Source organism: Brachyistius frenatus, unplaced genomic scaffold (assembly GCF_029030835.1).
Source record: "Brachyistius frenatus isolate BFR_SWC_R1_liver_20210118 unplaced genomic scaffold, ASM2903083v1 Contig_14, whole genome shotgun sequence".
Lineage (NCBI taxonomy): Eukaryota > Metazoa > Chordata > Actinopteri > Embiotocidae > Brachyistius > Brachyistius frenatus.
Window position 1 is genome coordinate 2,567,658 of NW_027210613.1, and position 20,254 is coordinate 2,587,911.

At 41.6% G+C, this 20,254-nt stretch overlaps 1 protein-coding gene across 3 annotated transcripts in view; it reads left to right on the top strand.

The window, feature by feature from the left end:
* The window catches only part of LOC138617846 (CUB and sushi domain-containing protein 3-like), a 229,538-nt gene that overhangs the window by 137,701 nt on the left and 71,583 nt on the right, over positions 1–20,254 (top strand). For 2 of the 3 annotated variants that reach the window (XM_069693160.1, XM_069693162.1), the window contains exons 36-43: positions 101–197; positions 1,167–1,271; positions 8,077–8,195; positions 9,369–9,438; positions 10,974–11,090; positions 15,238–15,447; positions 15,976–16,164; positions 17,079–17,256. In XM_069693160.1, coding sequence (XP_069549261.1) covers positions 101–197; positions 1,167–1,271; positions 8,077–8,195; positions 9,369–9,438; positions 10,974–11,090; positions 15,238–15,447; positions 15,976–16,164; positions 17,079–17,256 — 1,085 coding nt within the window. The remainder of the gene's footprint in view (positions 1–100; positions 198–1,166; positions 1,272–8,076; positions 8,196–9,368; positions 9,439–10,973; positions 11,091–15,237; positions 15,448–15,975; positions 16,165–17,078; positions 17,257–20,254) is intronic. The other variant, XM_069693161.1, reaches the window with a different exon arrangement.

Consider the following 20,254-nt stretch of genomic DNA (forward strand, 5'->3'; position numbering starts at 1 on the left):
ATTAAGCAGCTACTCATTCTGCTCCTTGAGTTTATTTTTTAAATCATGCATTTTTCATGCTTTCTTTTACATTTGTATTTAAGGTACATTTCTCTTTCAGATTCAAGTTGTGACCTTCGCCACAGAACACAACTGGGATTCACTGGATTTTTTTGACGGGATTGATGGCAATGCTCCAAGGCTTGGTAGCTACTCAGGTAAATTTGATACAACTGAATTTTAGTTGTCATCTCCCGATTGAATTTCAATCAGACGTCACACGGGCCCAGCTGCAAACAGATGTAGTGATAGAGCTGATGACATTTGGCCTGTCCTTTGAGAACGCTGTCTAAAACCAGTTAAAGGAGTCAAAGAAGAAAAAAATACACCACCTCCTTCACACAATGTTCCTGTCTTTGCTGTAGAGATCTTCATCATGTTACTCCTGTTTCAGTCTGGAATTTTGCAAATGTAGTGTTGCCTGAGGGCTCACATTAATGAAAATGGTGTGCTTGCCACATGGTAACCTCCAAGAAACAGGCCATCACACCATTTTAAATGTTGAATCCGAGAATACGAGGGAATGGTGTTCCCTAATGACCTGTGCCTCCTTATCAGCAATCAGTTTTATAAGACCAGGTGTCAAATTTCTCAAGTGGGGGATATTATTACATATTTTTGGAACCAAACTCTTACAAAAGTGAAACAACTGCACAGAAGAGTTAAAACTGTGCAGGCCAGTGATGGCTGTGTGAAAAGGCTGAGGTATTTTAAATGGTGAGAAATTCAGTTTTAGCTTGGGCCAAACTGATAAAGATGATTATATTTTTAAGTCTCCATGCTAAAAGACACGCGGCTGGAAAAGAAAACGTTCCCATATATGCAGAATATTCAGGAGATAGAGTTGTAGACTGGGTTCATGTTCTTGGTTGTTATTTTGTAGGTCTGACTTTTGTGCCTGAAGGGCCTAAAGAGGTTTATTAAGTATGGTTTTTACCTTGTACTGTACAACAGTATTTAAACACTTGTGGGTGGTAAATTTTGTTTTGGGATGTAGGTCAAGATGCTGCATATAACTGAGATTCAATGTACATTCATCAGTAGTAAATATTCGTATGTTTTTAATGGCCTTTATTCTGGAGTAAGGACTAGACATGGTTTTAACAGTGTTGTATTATATTATACAGGTACAACAATTCCCCAACTGCTGAACAGCACGTCCAACAACCTGTACCTGACCTTCCAGTCTGACATCAGTGTGTCTGCTGCTGGCTTCCACTTGGAGTACACAGGTATGAGGAGAGACGGCTTGTCTGCCTGCCTGTCACTTTGTCTGTTGTCAGTTCATTTCTGTGTCCATCTGCCACTGGCTTCCAGCTGCTGCGCAGGGGTATAAGAAATAAGAGGGGACAGCTGGTCTGGATGCCACTGTTGGACCTTGAAAGAAATAGTGTGAGAGTGAAAGTGAGTGAGTGGGCAAAGTTTTCCCTTTTCAAATGTTTTGTCTTTGTATCTGCTCCTGTGGCATTCCAGCTTGGTATTTCCCAATAGTTTATTTATTTTTTTTATGTTTTATTCTCCCATAGCATCAAGATACTGGAAAGAATCTTGCATTTTCTTTTAACAACTGAGTTTGATCATCTCTCAGTGGGCAACTCACTGAGGGGCATATTTCCTCGGGAGCTTGCTAAACATTTAGCTGTGCACAAAAATGTAAGTGGTGTAGCTGGCCCCAGTGGAGCGACTTATTTACTAGGACCTCCCAATTCAAAAATTGTGTTTATGAAAATAGGGGTGATTATTATCAATGGATTTATTTAGCTGTTCTGCAGATTCTTAACATTAAAATCGACTGTCTCTGTTATATGTTTCTGCTTTTAAGGGGGTATTTTTATGGTATTTCTTTCTTTTGTCTTCCTGCTGGTTTGTTACTCACATACTAAAATGTGTGGCTGTGACTGTGGGAGACCTTTTGTCACTCGTCTGCATCGATGGTAGAGGAAATAAACATTTCAGAAGAGTAATGTTGAGATAAAATGAGAGGATTTAGATGGCACAAAAATAAGAAAGGCAGGCCTTCATAAGAGCTGACATGAGCTCCCCTATCCAACACCACTAAAGAATAACACATTTTTGAGTAAGCTGTGTTCAAACTAACAGTCAGTTTCTACAAATTTGTTGCAAAAAAAAAGAAGCATGAAAAAACCTTTGCCGTCACCGAATGTGTCCTCGCCATCAGTCGTGTCTGTCCGCGAGCGTCACATCGCTGTTGAGAACGACTTCACAGTCATGTCTCTCACAGTCAGGGCTTCGTCTCTCTGACTTGGAACCACCCGTAGTCATGTCTCTGAGTGGGCTCTTTCCTTTCTGCACTAGACCCCCCCCCCCCAACGCTGTCGCTACGTACTGCTGAGAATCCCTTCAGTGCCACGTCTCTCAGTCAGCTCTTCCCTCTGTATCTATCTAACACTTTGCCACTCCTGCCCGTGTAAAGTGCATTCCCTGATGCTTTGTTAACCACACTCGAGTCAAACTCTACTCTACTTTTCCTGTTGCTGTTCATATTAGTTAGTTGGCCTTCCATATGGTTCTACTGTCTGCCTATCGGCAAACATTTGTGCATGTGTGATTAAGCCATGTTGCAGCCCCTATGGAACTGCTCATTTTCCAGTTTCTGCTGTTCTAATCTTTTTATTATAGCATTGTTCATAATCTGATTTATTTAGTGAAATTAAAGCAATCCTCCACTCTGACTTCTAGTTGGTTGAATCTCTGTATCTTATTTTCAGACTGTGGTTGGCTTGAACCAGCCATTTATATTTTTCACAATCCAGATTTTAGCTACCAATTAATGCTCTGAATACTCAGTACTGGGGGTTGGGGTGCGGGTGGGGGGTGGAAGAAAACAGCAACAGGGATTGGCACACACCCCAGCCAGCCAACCATCTGTTTTAAAATGTTTCCTTTGGGTGATTGTTGCAGTCCATTGAGACCAGTCATGGAAATCCTGTATACCACCCGTTATACAACATCTTAAGAGCCAAGCGTTTAACCAGCTCTCCTAAGGCAGACAGTATGCTATAGCTGAAAACAAAATTGGCCTGTTCTCACAGGCAATATGGCAGTTCACATCCCCAAAAAAGTCTTGCATTGGGCTTCAATCACTGCAGTCTGCTGAGGCCTGTATTATTTCCACGAGCTACTGTACATGGAGCAACTATTATAACGAAATGAATCAATTATAGCCAACTTGGAAAGACATTCATCCTTTGAATCTGCCTTAAAATATTTCAAGTTAGTTTTTTGTTTTACTTCGCGTCTAACTTCAGCCACACTCAAAGGACGTTGTAGCATTGCAGTAACTATACTGTATTCTGTACTGCCACAGGGCATGCTGCAACTTTATGTAAAATGCTTATACTATGGCCTTTCCCTCATTCATGTCAGTTAGCATTAAACTCTTCAGCCCTCTGTATTATTTCTGATTTAATGTCACTGGTAGCAGTACTATCATCTAAATACAGACCTCTTTATTTGCCACTGTTTTAAGTTTGAGGCTCGACATGCAGCAGGATGGGGGGAATGGCAAAGGTGAACATATGGTTATGCACATCAAGAGGCAGAGTACATTTTGGTGCTCAATTCGTCAATTGAAAATTTCCAACTGCTACATTTTTTTAATCTAGAATTGCAAACACAAGTATCATTTCAATGTTAATGGCAGAGTCAGTACTGGGGTAGATTAGTTACTTATTCATTGTAATTACACCAACTACAGTGGATTTGGTGAACATTTGAAGTTTTTCCTGTTCGGTTGATTAATTACTTGTAGACATTAGCAGCAGGAAAACATGTTTCAGCTGCAGTAACATTGTAAGATCTTGACATTGTCATGTATCTATGTATGTACATAAAGGGCTTAGAGATGCCTAGTTTTATGATCGACTTGAACATTTTTATTTTTAATGAAATAAGTGTGATAGTGTGTGAATCTAATTTCATCTAACGCAACCCAGTGTCACATAAATAATATACAGTGGTGTGAAAAGGTGTTTGCCCCCTTCCTGATTTCCAATTTTTTTGCATGTTTGTCACACTTAAATGTTTCAGATCATCAAACAAATTTAAATATTAGTCAAAGATAACACAAGTAAACATAAAATGCAGTTTTTAAATGAAGGTTTTTATTATTAAGGGAGAAAAAAAAAATCAAAACCCACATGGCCCTGTGTGAAAAAGTGTTTGCCCCCTAACCCAAAAACTGGTTGGGCCACCCTTAGCAGCAACAACTGCAATCAAGTGTTTGCAATAACTTGCAATGAGTCTTTTGCAGCGCTGTGGAGGAATTCTGGCCCACTCATCTTTGCAGAGTTGTTGTAATTCAGCCACATTGGAGGGTTTTCAAGCACGAACCACCTTTTTAAGGTCATGCCACAGCATCTCAATAGGATTCAGGTCAGGACTTTGACTAGGCCACTCCAAAGTCTTCATTTTGTTTTTCTTCAGCCATTCAGAGGTGGACTTGTTGGTGTGTTTTGGATCATTGTCCTGCTGTAGAACCCAAGTTGGCTTCAGCTTGAGGTCACGAACAGATGGCCGGACATTATCCTTCAGGACTTTTTGGTAGACAGTAGAATTCATGGTTCCATTTATCACAGCAAGTCTTCCAGGCCATGAAACAGCAAAACAGCCCCAGACCATCACACTCTACCACCACCATCATATTTTACTGTTGGTATGATGTTCTTTTTCTGAAATGCGGTGTTACTTTTACACCAGATGTAACGGGACACACACCTTCCAAAAAGTTCAACTTTTGTCTCGTCAGTCCACAGAGTATTTTCCCAAAAGTCTTGGGGATCATCAAGATGTTTTCTGGCAAAAATGAGACGAGTGTTATCTTTGACTAATATTTAAATTTGTTTGATGATCTGAAAAATTTAAGTGACAAACATGCAAAAAAACTGGAAATCAGGAAGGGGGCAAACACTTGTTCACACCACTGTATGTAACTCTATAACAAAATAGGTCTACAATCTTCAGTATTTTTGCACACACCAAACACCAGTCGGTGTGCCCGGTGCACAGTGGGCGTACTCATAATATATGTTAGAGAGAGAGAGATAGCTCATCCTGAACCACTGATGAAGGAGCTCATGTCACTGATAATTATTGGCAGTCTCCACCTACACATAGCATAGTCTTTTAATTACAATTCTACTAAATATACAATCCTGTACAGTAATTAAGCACGATCTTATAACTGAAGCTTGTGTCAGATTTTTAGAATTACTGGTAAAGAAATCTTATCAAATCATGTAATGGAAATTAAGATGGCCCTGTTTTTGATCCTTTGATCCTGTTTTTGATTCAACTTGTAGCTTTTGTTTATGGAGGTAGCCCTATTTATGAATGGTTAGATGGTTAAGGATGACAATCATAATGGTCAGCATAAATAGGAAGAATATCATGATGTGATAACTGACATTGCAGTTCAGATTTTGTTAATTAATATATATATATATATAAAATGTCCATTAGATATTAAATGACTTGTATTTGAGGTACTCAATCTCTACTTTTCCCCATTTTGTGAATGCCACCAAAGTATCTCATCCTCATCTTACACTCTCAGTTGCCCGTGTTGTGGACAGTGAATAACCACAGTACTATGCTTCATAAACTTGAACTTTCGGTTTGCCTTTGCATTTGTGTTTACCTTTACAACCACACATCTTTCCACAGAGTCAACTATTCTATATTGTGTGACCGGCGTGTTTTGCTTTTGCATCTGCCAGGTTGCTTCTTATATCTGCATCTTCTTTCACTATTTTTTTGCATCAAACCTCCTCCATCTTTTTGAACACTAAACAGTCTCCTTTTGCAGGTATAATGATATATTTTTTCATAAATATTTAGATGATTTAATTTATGTAAATTAACATGTAAAAATGAAAACAGGAGCATGCAAAACTCTCATTAACAATACATTTAGGCTCGTGATGACACATACAATTGAAATCCCATTGCCTAGATACAGCCAGGATGGCATCCTGGTTATAATATCAAGCATGTTTGATAAGGACGGGACTACTTCCAGACGTGGTGGCACATGCAGGAACAGGTGTCGACCTTCTACAGGGTGACAACGGTCTCTGCCAGAATGTGAATTCTGACAGTTTGACTGGAAACTATCTGGTGCGCAACAGGAACCAGCGCCATATGTTAGTGGCCGCCTACTCTTAACCTGACCAGAGCACAAGGTCTACTTGTACAGATCTGATACGCTGCCTCTGGCCGCAAGAATCAACACCATACTCTGTCTGTTTAATAATGAGTTTGGCTTCAGGATATGTTTTGAAACAAGAGTGTTTTACTTTTGTTGAAGTCCTCCTGACACTGTATGACATTTTTTATAGTCCTGCATATAATGCAAGCAGTTTTCAGAGCATCCTATGCCGCAGTGTTTTACCAACCTTGTATCATATTCATTCCTTGAACTACTATGAAAGAGAATGAAAATGCACTACTTTATGAAACCGTTTTCACAGAACTCTGCAGGAGAAAGGCTGATTGTTCCCCACAGTTGGGACACGTGATAATTTCACAAAATTGTTTACATTTATAGCTGCATTGCGCTTTGATGTGCGACTTACCTTCTGGCAGCCTTACACTATGGCACAAACTGCACCACTTTCATGAATTGTGTCACCAAATCTCCTTGAAATCAATTAAAAATGTCAAAGTCAAAGAATTTCTCAAAGTAATTCTCTTACAATATTTAAACCCACATATAACAGAAAACTTCACAGCTTCAAATAATCCACCCATTCTCCTTGTACAGTAGCTCTTCTTTAATTGAATTGTTGGATCTTATGGCTGCTTTCACATTGCTTCCTGCTCTGCTCCTCTTGGGTTACTGTCTCCTCCCACTCAGATATCCTCTCTAACTTTCACTACACGTTGAGTGGAGTGACCACTCCTGCGCTTCAGTGCTCTGAACAGTTGCCTATAAAATTGTTCAGTGTCTTTTGTGGCCACATCTGCTGCCATGTTTACATTCATCCACCCACCTACTTGTTTGGACCTGTTAACTCTTTGAGTGGGCTTGAATGTGAGTGCCCGTACTATTGTGTCTGTTTTCTCTCTTAAAAGCGGTGAGTATTTGTGTTATCTGTGCCCGCACGTAGATGAGGATGCTTTGTTTTATGTTGCTGTGTTTATATCTCCTTCTTCCTACCATTTCTCACCCGACAGCAGACTTACTAATTATGCACCATGGAGGACACTTTGTATTTTCATATTTGCTTTTCAGAGTTATTAAAAAGGTACACTAGATTGCATCCAAGCAGCATTTAAACAATCTAGTGACTTTTGACTTTTCAAAATAAGCATCTTTTCCAAAGCTATTTTGAACCAAGAATATAGGTCTATCATTAATAAAGTAAAATATGAAATGTGTTCTTCTCTCCCTGTGGATGTCATGTATTTAATCCCCTTTAGAACAGATGAAATTGAGACATGACCACATTTATGTCATTTTCTTTTCTGTAAAAGTAAATTCACTCATCATATCCTACATTATTATAGCCCAAAGCTGGCATTTAAACCATTAAAACACAATATCAGGCCTCTCACTACCTGGCAAGTGGCACTGTAACCATTTTGTTCCAATGGAGCTCCATGTGCCTGTCAGGTTATACTTCAGGGATTGCTTTGTAATTTCACAGCGATTGCTTCAGATCACAGTCAGAAGGATTTTGCGATTACAGCCATGAGTAGAATAGTTTTATGGCTTGTCCCAGTTTCATAATGTTATGATGAGGAGAAGGAAGAAGAAGAAAAAGGACTTATTCAATTATTATGCAATTACAAGCCAATTAAAATGAGGGACTGTGTAATTATATGTTAAAATGTTTACTTTTAATTTCAATAATCCCTCTTCTCCATAGGTATTTGTTTAATTGAATATACATATTTCCATAAAATTTACAGTATATATTTCACAATTAAACAATGTCAGATGTGTAGTTGCAGTGTTCATTATGCAGAAGAATAATCGCTGTCCACACTTGTGTGTCGTGACTCTGTCCTAAGCAATAGGTTTGGATTCGTGCCCAGAGCCGCTGCCTCCCAGTAACGGCCAAAGAGTGGGCGATCGTTACACCGTGGGTGACATGGTCTCCTTCTTGTGCGACCGAGGCTTTTCATTACAGGTGGGTGAGGTCATACAGTGCAGATCTCCTGCTCCTTTATGGTTATGACAAGTGAATCATACCCACCTGCCTGGAGTGACAACGTCAAAGGAATACCCCAAAGGCTGAGTATGTCAAGGCAGCATTGCCAAGTTATTTTTCTATGACATTTGTGTGTGTGTGTGTCTGTCTGTCTGTCTGACTGACTGAGAAGTGAGGAGTTCACAAGTGTGTGGTAGCTGCCCATGTATTTATGCTTGCATCTGTATTTGTAATGGTATGTGTGGTGTGTACTTTGCTTGCATGTTCGTGTGTGTGTGTGTGTGTGTGTGTGTGTGTGTGTGTGTGTGTGTGTGTGTGTGTGTGTGTGTGTGTGTGTGTGTGTGTGTGTGTGTGTGTGTGTGTGTGTGTGTGTGTGTGTGTGTGTGTTTGTGTGTTTGTGTCAGTGTCAGTTACAAAGCAGCTTTAACTTCCTCCAATTCCCTCCGAGTAGATACTGTGGCATTTTCTTCCAAGGCCACAGGCGATGGATTGTGTTAACAGTTGCCTCACTAATCCCACACCGTATTCATGTCTTTTCACATTCTCTTTGGACCAACCAGCAACCTCTTCCACACATCTTCAGGCTGAGTGTCTGAACACCAGAAATAGACTTGAGGCCATTGTAGAAACAAAAGCACAAGAATAGATGAGTGTTTGGAGTTCAGATGTTGTTGGTGTGTCTGCAGTACAGCTGTGCATACACACCGTGCTTTGCTTTCAGGTCTGGTGTTGCTGGTGAATCTACCAGCATGCATGTATTTTATGAGAACTCTGAGTTGCAGAAAACTTCAAGGCTGAACTAAGATTTGAAAGGAATAAAAGAGCATCACGGCTATGAATATTGAACATCACTTTTACATGTAACAGAAAACAAGTCTGGAGGCAGTATGTTCTCTCCATAGTCAGACCCCAGGTGGTTCTACCTTCCTAGCAGCAAGCAGTCTCTCTCCTGCTCTTGATACCATTAAATATTTATACACGAGGAAGATTTTGAGGAATTCAAAAATTATTTGACTACCTCCAAAGACCTGTTGGACAGACATAAAATCTGCTGGAATCACCTGTTGGTTTTATCTTTTTTTTTTTTTTTTTTTTACTGTACATGATTTTGGAGGTTGTGAATACATTGTTTTTGTTTGTTTTCTTGAACAGGGTAATGCATACATTACCTGCATGCCTGGTCCCGTCCGGAGGTGGAATTACCCCGTACCTCTGTGTTTAGGTAATGTATTATTTTATATACACTTCTAGCAAACATGGTTTCAATGAGGTGATATTGCTGACAACAATTCATAGCACCAAACACATTCCCCTTGTTTTTATGTTTTGCTCTTCAGCTTTTCTCTTTGACTGGTTTATATTTTCACCTCCCTGTTTTTTATATTTCTCTCATAACCTATATTCTACTGATACACAGTGACACAATAGATCAGTGGCCTCACAGAGGACTTGTTATTGTATTAGAGAAAGCTACAATTTCATTGTAAGATCAGGGGAAGGGATGATAGTTGGGCGTGGATGGCTTTGGGGGGGTAGGGATTGCACATTTTCTCCCTTCCCTTTCAGTTGAGAATCAATAAGGCTTTGCGCCATCTCAGTGTGTTGTTTGATTTCTGATACCCCTGATGAGAGACTCTCGTCTCCCACGACACTTCCTCAGACGTTTAGTGGCACAGTGAGAGATCCCAGAGATTACTAAGGAAGCTCTCTGCTTTCTCTTTTGACACTTCACTGTTCAGTTGCCCCCAATTACACGTGTACACAAACATACCCATTAGTGCAAGTACACTGCTACAGTGCCAAACAACATACAGACAAAAAACTGCACGCCTGCACACAGCGCCCTTCATGTAAATGCTCTGTCCCTGTTGTTTTCACCGTTCACTGCAGACAAAAATCCCAGCTTTACCATTGACAGGCATGTTCGCGGATGCGTGTGTTCACTCATTAGCCCGGCTCCTCGCTCATTTACAGTACACATGCTCACCCGAATACCCCAGGATCTTTGCTCACTTTGTTGCTGATAAACCCACATCAAAGTGGTTGCATGCCCCTGCACAAACAGTATAACATCCTCGTAAGTGCCTCTCCTCTTCCCTTTCATTTCATACACAAGCAGGTCAAGCAGATTTCCCCCTCCTACGAGCAGCACAATTAAAATCCCAAGATAGTTTTTGCCTCATTCTGGCCTTGGTTGGTAGTCCCCAAAGAAATAGCAGCAGCTACCCCTGTGTTTCCTTCCATTTGTTAGAAAGAAAAAGAGGTTTGATTTTACTGCAAAATCTTATGCACCGAGGTGTTCATGTAAGACTCGGGTAGGTGTTACAAGAGAGAAGAGGTGGCGAGGGGGCGGGCGTGCGGCAACCTTCTCAGTAGGCTGAAGAAGGGTGAAGTAATTACTGCCACTGCTGAGAAAAACGCTGTATTGAATATTGACTCCCTCATTTATTGTGATTGAAAGCACCACCGAACAAGGGATATGCCCAAGCCTGTTATCTTTTCATGAATGCCCTTATGGAGCATAATCCACATGGTCAAAATGAGATGTTCATGCATAAATCAAACACACAGCACTGGTACTCCTCCTTTTGCACTCACAACAATTATGCATGTACTTGAATTCACACGCACATAGACACCATTTTATGTGCCCTCCCTCCATACCCCTCCACCCCATTCCTTGTTTTTCTTGTTTTTCCCTTCGAGCCGTTCTGCGGAGAAGTGACATGTTCTTTCTCCTTGGTTGGTCTCCCTCAGCTCAGTGTGGCGGCTCCATGACAGACTTCAGCGGCGTCATCCTCAGCCCAGGCTTTCCAGGGAATTACCAAAGCAGCCTGGACTGCAGTTGGAGAGTTCAGCTCCCTATTGGCTTCGGTCTGTAAACCCCCACCACCACCTCTGCCAACGCTACCCCCCATATTTCCCTTCTTCTCCTACTCTCCTCTCCATTTCTTATTTTTTCTTCTGCTAGCTCTCATGTCTTCTGTGCTGCATTATTGTGCTTTGTTGTGATTTCGCTCTCCTTTCCTCACCTCGCATGCTGGGAGTTTGGGCTTGTGCGTGTGTGAGCGGCAATGGAGCGTGTGGAGTGTCAATGAGTTTGTGACATTTGGAGTGTCTTTTTTCAGACTTTCAATATTTCATTTTGTACTATGTAAGAAGGCAAGAGGAGTTTAATTCATCTGTAAAGTAAGCAAACAACAGTTGGTTAATTGTATGTTTTTTTTGGTGTCATGGCGTCCTTCCCCCATCTATCAAACACGGGGTCCGAGTGTTGACAGCTCCCAGGTACACCATAGAACAGGTTCTCCTGGCCGCAGGAAAACAGATCGGCAATGATAATATAACACATGGCTCTTGGATGAATAAGGCCTTTGTGGTCTTTCCCCGAGAGGAACGTTTAGTCCACCTGCTGGTCGAGAGGGGTTTGGTGTTGGACGACCTGTTTGTAGCCATCTCACCGCTGTTCATACTATCTACGGATCACTGTGTCAGGTGTCCCTCCTTTCATCCCCAATGAGCTGCTGGAAAAAGAACAGACCCGTTTCGGTAGATTTTCCAGCGGATTTAGAACAGTTTGTCTTGGCTGTAAAGATGACGGATTACAGCATGTTCAGTCGCTAAGAAAACAGGCTTTCATGTACCTGAACGATCCCGCACAGGTCCTAGAAGTTTCTTTTAAGGTTAAATTTGAAAACGGGTACTGTACAGTCAATGCTAGTTCTGGTAGCATGAAATGCTTCGAGTGTGGTGATGTTGGGCACAAACGGTCATCCTGCCCACATAAAGAGTGGGCTGCCGGTAGCGGTGCAGGTGAGCAGGCGGCTGCCAGTGAGCAGCCAGCTCCCGGCGAGCAGCAAGCTGCGGGCGCTGGTAAATATCAGGCCACCGATTAGCACCAGATTACAGGAGGCGCTGGCCAGCAGTCTGACCCACCCAATAATGAAAGTACTGAGAGCAGTGTGAGAGGCATAGGTTTGGAAAAAACTGAGGGACAGTCTGTGGTAGGTAATGAAGGTAGTGAGGCTGAAATTACATCAGCAGGAAGGTTGAACATTGTAACAGGTGAGACTGCAGAAGTCATGTTGGAGGATGACTCCAACGTGTCTCAGTTTTCTGACATCGTATCACAGGATGACAGGCAACCGTACTCTGTACAGGGAATTCTTTTTTTCCGAGACGAGACTTTTGGCAGACAGTCTGTTGAAATAATTGATTTTTTTTTCCCGATGTCAACAGATTCATAAATCCTGTACTAAAAATCAGAAGACAGGTTGGCTACAAACAGTTAAAAAAACAAAAAAGGTTTCACCTTAAAAAAGAAATACTGACGAAAACTGAGGAAAGACAATCGGGGGAAAGTCTCCTCTCAAGGCTAAATATACATGGGTGAAGCACTAAGGGTCGTCCTCTTCTCTGGTTTTACTGTCCTCTTTCTACTCTCTCTGCTCTACATGGAAGTTCTTAAAATTGGGACTTAAAACATCAATGGAGGCAGGAATTAGGGACAGCAGTGGAAAACTGAAAAAGTTCACTTCAGTTCAATGAAACACGGGTGGGAGGTTGGAAAGGCACAGATCTGTGTTTTCTGCCAGCAGTACACCTCAAACTCCACCACTAAAATCAAGTCTGCTGTCAAAGACCTTTAAGCCAACATTAAAACTATTGAGAATGGCTTCCAGAGAGACCTGGATCCCACTGTGAGCCAACTGCTGCAGGAGAGGAGGTTGGAGTTGAGCTCTATCCTGCAAGAGAGATTGAAGGGAACTCTAGTCAGGGCTCGCTTTCTGCAGTTAAAGGACATAGATGCCCCGGTGGTGCAGAGGAAGCGGATGACCTGTCTGAAGCTCCCAGGAGGCAGGATAACCATCGACCAGAGGGAGATGAGAAGCCATGCCTTGGAGTTCTACGCTGCTCTCTTTGGGGAAGAGCAAAGTTGTGCGGAGAGCCGTAAGGAGCTCCTGGAGGGTCTTCTCCAGCTGAATCCAGCGGAGAGGGCTCAGCTGGATTGCGAGCTGACGCTGGAGGAGCTGACAGCTGTGGTGAACCAGATGGCATCAGGAAGGGCTCCGGGAATCAATGGCCTCTCCAAAGATTTCTTTAAGCGGTTCTGGAATGTCATCGGTTCTGACTTTAATTGCGTTTTGTTAAAATGCTTTAAAACAGGCTCACTTCCTGTTTCATGTCAGCGGGCAGTACTCTCCCTGCTGCCCAAGAAGGGTGACCTGGCCCTTCTTAAGAACTGGAGACCGGTGGCTCTGCTTTGTACTGACTATAAGGTGCTTTCCATAGCCTTATCCAACAGACTTAGAGCCTACTTGGAAATAATTGTAAATAGCGATTGAACTTATTGTATCCCGGATAGGACAATTATGGACATTGGAATATTTTTCTCATTGGTGATGTTCTTGACATATATAAATTCCATGATGCAAATGTTGGCATTGTCTCACTGGATCAGGAGAAGGCTTTCGACAGGGTGGATCACTCCTATCTGTTTTCTGCACTCAGGGCTTTTGGGCTTGGAGATGGTTTTTAGGCCATGGGTGGGTTTGTTGTACAGTAGTGCTGAATGTATGGGTAAAACGGGAGTGGTGCCGAGTTGATCGATTCCTGTACAGTGAAGGATAAGATGGGGTTGTCCTATCTCAGGGCAACTATACAGTCTTGCTATTGAGCCTCTGTTGTGCAGGCTCAGAAGTCAGCTCAGTGGTCTGTCACTGCCTAGATCCTCCAGTCTTTGTCGTCCCCTTGCTGTGTCTGCTTATGCTGATGATGTAAACATCTTCATCAGGGGACGGGGAGATGTTCTTTGTCTGCAGGATACCTTGGCTCTTTATGACGGGGCTTCATCTGCACGGGTGAAGTGGGCAAAATCTGAAGCCTTATTGGTGGGTGAGGCAGTGGAGACATCAGATGGTGCCCCAACTGCCTGGAGGTCTTCAGTGGGGAAAAGGGAGATTAAAAGTGTTGGGTGTGATTTTAGGCTCTGATGACTTTCAGAAAAAGAACTGGGAGGGAGTTAAGGAGAAGGTGTGTACTCGGTTGTCTAAATGGCAATGGTTGCTGCCCCAGTTGTCGTTTAGGGGAAGAGTTCTGGTTGCTAATAACTTGGGTGCCTCGATTCTGTGGCACAGACTCCTCGCTCTGACGCCAAGATCGCCTCTTTCAGACTCCGGACTGCACAGAAGAAACGCTGCAGTCTACCAGCCTGCGAACGAGTCTCAATGAAGCCGGCTGCACTAAACTGGGACATTTGGTGAAGTCAAACATGCTGTCATCAACAGCATCATCCATGGTCACCTTCAGACAGAACGCCAACATCACGTCTGTCAGGTTGACCAACAGAATAGTGGAGGAGGTCTGTGCCGCCCTGCCACAACACCTGAGAGCAGTTACAGGAAACTGTACTCTGACTGACCAGTGGGATGAAGAGTGAGTACCCCCCCCCCCCTTCTGCTCATTGCCCCAGCTGTGGGGGACCGGCAGGGGGAGGAAATAAGCTGCTGACGTTCACAACCCCTCACATGGACAAATTCGGTGAAAGTTCTGGAGGGACTGTTGAAGGCCCAACTCAGGATGGAACATGCCTACTACCAGACGGAGGACAATATACAGGCCTTCAGGGACAGATGGACCATTGGGAGCATTTTATGCTCAGTGGGTGCTGGTGGAGAGCTGGTGGTGAACTTCTGAACATATTGAACATTGCGACTGATCGTTCATTTGTTTTTTTGGTGGTTTATTTGGGGTATTTTATTTGTTTGATTTACCTGAAGGTTTTTATTTTCCCATTTCTGCTTTTTAAGTGATGTTTTAGAGTGTTTCCTGTTTTCCCTGCAATAGTGAAATAAAAGGACTTTAAAAACCTCTCCTCTCCTCTCCTCCCCTCTCCTCTATACATTGGTAGTATCAACCCTGCTGCAGTATTTGATAGAAAACCTACACACTGATACTTTGAATTTATTCATACATTCTTGAGTTTGCCTCCTACATTGACCCTTTCCTTTCTGCTCTTTAGGGATCCATCTGCAGTTTCTAAACTTCTCCACAGAGCCAGTTCATGACTATTTAGAGGTGCGCAGCGGGAGCCTTGAGACAGGAACGGTGATTGATCGGTTCAGCGGCCCTGTGGTGCCCAACTCACTCTTCAGCACCACCCACGAGACCACGCTCTTCTTCCATAGCGACTACTCTCAGAACAAGCATGGCTTCCACATTGTTTACCAGGGTGAGGAACAAAGATGTTAAAAAATGTCATATCAGCAGCTGAAGTCGAGGACGACTGAAACGTTTGCTCATCTCCATTGTTTACATTAGATCCAGATCAGGGACAAAGATTTGTCCTGCAAGGCAGATGGTTTCACTTAGGTTGTAAGATGACAAAAGGTTTAAGAATAAAGAAAAGGAAATCAGTGCTGATGTCCTCAGAGACATTTCATCACACATATCCTTGAATAATAATGTCATCTGTGTCAGTGGGATATTTTATGTTTGAAGCCAAAGTGGAAAAGAAGCATCAGTAATAGACTGGGAACATACAACTTCTTCATATTTTCTAAATGTTTTCGATCAAGAAATCATTTTTTTCCTAGTCTATCCATGTTTTTAAAAGCAGAAGCTCACATTTTAGATGTTGGTTCTTTGAGGTAATTATAGATACTTTATTATACTGTACTATCTATGTGTTAACATACCATGTGTGTAATCTGTTTCATAAACCTCCCCTGCGGTGTATCGGTTTACATTTTTCCCCCAGCCTACGAGCTTCAGAGGTGTCCAGACCCTCGCCCCTTCCGTAACGGCATAGTGATTGGTCAAGACTACAGCGTGGGGATGACCATTTCCTTCGAGTGCCTGCCGGGTTACACTCTTCTTGGGGAGCCTTCTCTCACTTGTCTGCATGGAGTCAGCAGAAACTGGAATCACCCCATACCTCGCTGTGAAGGTGACATTCTATTGTCTTTTATAAGCAGAAAAACTTCTCTACCAAGACATAAATGATTCCTCAAAAAAAAAAAAAAAAAAAAAAATACAAATTATAATTATGAATTATGAAATGCCCTTTTATGTCACAGTTTATCTAAACTTTGCGGGAAATATTTTAATAAATTTGCACTAACAAATCCTTGAGAAAGTTATGCATGCAACTTCTTGAAAGGCGGATTAAAGGAGAGACGGAGACGCTTTTCTTTTTGGCATTAGCCACTAAAAATAACATCTTTGAAGTTATTTTGAATAGAAGGATATAGGTTATTAAGTCTGCTTGTAGTCCTGTCCTCTATTCTCCCACATTAAAGCATCTGACTCACCAGCAATATAGCACCACTTCACTGAAATATAAACTGATGCAGCTCATTGTAATGATAAAAAACTGAATATGTCTCTTCAGATGTTACTCAAGTGTGCTAAATTATCTTTCATCAGTTAAGTGAGGTAGTAATATACATCTTAGGTACTCAGCATAGTTTGGTATTTCTCTGAGAAAGCTTTTTTTTTTTGTCATGTTGCTCCTGTTGAGTTTACAGTCCTGTTTTGATCCCGAGGGTAAAGCTTTGACTTTGACTACCAGTTCAAAGTCAAGCTTTAACACATCTGAACCGGCATGACGGGCGGAGTTTTAGTGTCAGAGTCAGTCAGCGTCATCAGGTTCACAGCTTCCAGTAACCATTCCCTGCAGTTGTATCTAACAGGTGCATTACAACCCACCCACCCCCCCTCCCCCAGTATTTCAGTGATAACCCAATAACACACTGTTATTGTTTGTTTTATCAACAGTCACAAAAGCCATCTTTATGACATGAGGTAGGACTGACTTTCTATTTTTGTCCATCATCTTCTGTCTTTGTTCCCTCCCTTCAGCTCTCTGTGGTGGGAATATAACATACATGAATGGCACCATTTATTCTCCTGGACACCCAGCCGAGTATCCACACTTCCAGGACTGCATGTGGATCGTCAGAGTGCCTCCTGGATACGGCATCTTCATCAACTTCTCTGTCATCAATACAGAGCCGATCTACGACTACATCACTGTGTGGTAAGTTAAGTCTTTTTCATCAATCATCATCAAATATATTATATATATACTGTACCGTATGTATATATATATATATATATATGACTGTGTTTATTGGTTTGTTGTATATAATATATATAGATATTTAATGTACTGTATATATACTGTATGTACTGTGCATTTTATATTTTATATTTATATTTTTTATTTTTATTTTATTGCTTTTCTATTATATTATTCTATTCTATTATTATTTTATTCTATTGTTTCTATTATTGCTCCTGTATGTATGCTGTTGTGGCGAAAAAATTTCCCCTCGGGGATTAATAAAGTATATACCTACCTACCTACCTACCAAACACACTGGCAATGGTTGGGTGGCAGTGTTTCTCCATCACTAGTAATCTTTGTGAGCTTTATTAACCATTTATACAGATTTCACAAATGATGCCAAGAAGCGAATCACAAAAATGTATATCTATGGAAATGATAAAGTTTGCACCAGATGTGTACCATCCCGTATACAATACTGACGACTAGGGCTGCCCTGACTAAAGAGTCTTCGATATACATTAGTTTAAAACAATAGTCGACTAGTTGTTGTATGTTAATGATATTAATTTATTATTCAAATATTTATTTTGTAGTTTGAGTTTCAGAGCTGACGAAGAATGTAATAAGTGACATTGTTAACATTGTGCTTCATTACTGACAAATACAAAAGTGCAATAATGAGCTTTTGAAATATAACTTTTAGAAGCGCACACATGAACGGTGCTGCCAGTTAACGACAATGCTAAATGATTTTGAATGTCTGAACATTCAACAAGGAGACTGAACATTTTGTTAATTTACTTCAACACAGTAAATTGTTTATTAGCTTAGTCAGTCTCAAGGCTACTAACAGATGATTGACAGGCAGGGTATAAGAGGATCTGCATCCTCTGTTGTGTGTGTGTGTGTGTGTGTGTGTGTGTGTGTGTGTGTGTGTGTGTGTGTGTGTGTGTGTGTGTGTGTGTGTGTGTGTGTGTGTGTGTGTGTGTTTGAGAGATAGTGACAGCAAAATAAATAAAAGGAGACAAGTTCACACAATTAAAAAGCCTATAACACAATGCCAACGGCCGTTCAAATATGTTCACGTCTGTCCTGACATTTGTGGCTTTATTTTTTCCTTCTCTGAAAACGTATTTCATTACAGCCTTTCCCTGAAAAAAAAAAGAATCTGAAGAATCTTCAGCTCTTAACAGACAGTTGTACAGCAGTAAACCTTCTTCCTGTCTTTCCAGCATCTGCCTCCATCTTCCTATACCTCTCTGTAGCCTCTCTGTTGTATGGTAAGCCCCAGGCAGTCGTGGAGCAGTCCTCAAGAGTGATAAAGGAGGGAAATGCCTTCTAGCATTTGGGGCTGCCATTCATAGTATGGGAAGAGGGAGCTGCTGGTACCAGTGTTTTCAAATGAAATGGCGCATAAACAATCTGTCCCATGATGGCATCATTTCATTTCCCTGCCTGACAGCCGTCTCCCATTTTGCTGATCACCCTGCAATGAAATTGCAATAACACTTTTCTTTAATATATAAGACAGTAAAGGTACACGTACAAAAAAATAGCATTTGGTGTACATCACTGTTGGATAGGCCTAGAGTTACCTGAAAATGCCAGTAATCAAATGCTTTTCTCTTGTTCAGAAATAGCATTTATACATAATAGAAAATTCATGTTTTCTCTTATGAATCTTTATTCTCATCGTGAGAGAAAAGTAAATAGCATCCAGGTTGTCCCATCTTATGTGACCAAAACAAATTTGTTTTTCAGCTTTATTTCAGACACAGAATAGAATAATGTTCTGAATGTTGAAAGTTCACCCCCATCCTCAATAGCAGAAGATCTTCTATGTTTTGGAGCCGGCAGCTAATGACTGCCCTATAAAACTCTGCACCTCTAATAACGTTATATCTTCTTAAAGATTTATTTTTGGGCATTTCTTCCTATATTTGATGGACAATGAAAGAAAGACAGGAAACGAGAGGGAAGTGATACGAGGAATGACATGCATTAAACGCCTAGACTCCCTGCTCAGGGCATTGGTGCCCATGTGGTTTGCCCAGTGACAAGTTGTATTATTACTCCACGGCACACAACTGTAGTTTTTAATGTCTCAATAGGGATACCTGTTGTGAATACAATTCCTGAGAAATTCAATTTAGAAACAGTTTATATGTACTATATATTAACTATGTGGAAATGCTTGTTTTTAACAAGTCCAATGAATCATCTCTAAAGATATATATCGTCATATTACCCAGCCCAACATCTATCTGTTCATCCATTTTCAGCCACTTCCCTCCACCTCGATCTGGGGAATCCTGAGGCCCACCCTGCCCAGCTGGAATATACTATATAAGTCTGTTTGGGTCTGTGCCCGGGGTCTCCTCCCAGCCGGACGCGCCTGATGTAGCTCCACAGGGAGGCGTCCTAATATGATGTCTGTGTTGCTTCAAATAGTTCTTTTCAGAAAGAGCAGCAGGTCTACTCCAAACTCTTCCCACATATCTGGTTTCTTGCTTTGTGATCCCAACCTGCACAGGCAGCTTATTTAAACTTTTTGTACCCGTAACCCAAGAATTTCCCCCTCAGGCTTCACTCCATTTTCCATATGGCATTTCAGTACATGCTATTTGTCAGTTCCACACATCACTGTAACCCCATTTGGGAACAAGGCCTATAGGTACTCAAAACTCTTTCAGTTGGGCTGCAGCCCTAAATGCCAGAGGTGGATGACTGTCCAAAAGATGCCGACACGACAGCCTGACAACATTCAGTGCCTTTTCCCATCTCAGCATGTATCTTATCCGCTGCTGACATCATGCCAGGAACTATTTCCGTGGCTTTTACTCGACTATCTTTTTATCTGGCTTGTAATTTGTGGAGCCTGAAGGCGTTGGTAGACTGGCTTCCATCACTTGAAATGTATCCCCATTGTCACATCTTTGCCATGCTTTGATTGTGTTATGACATG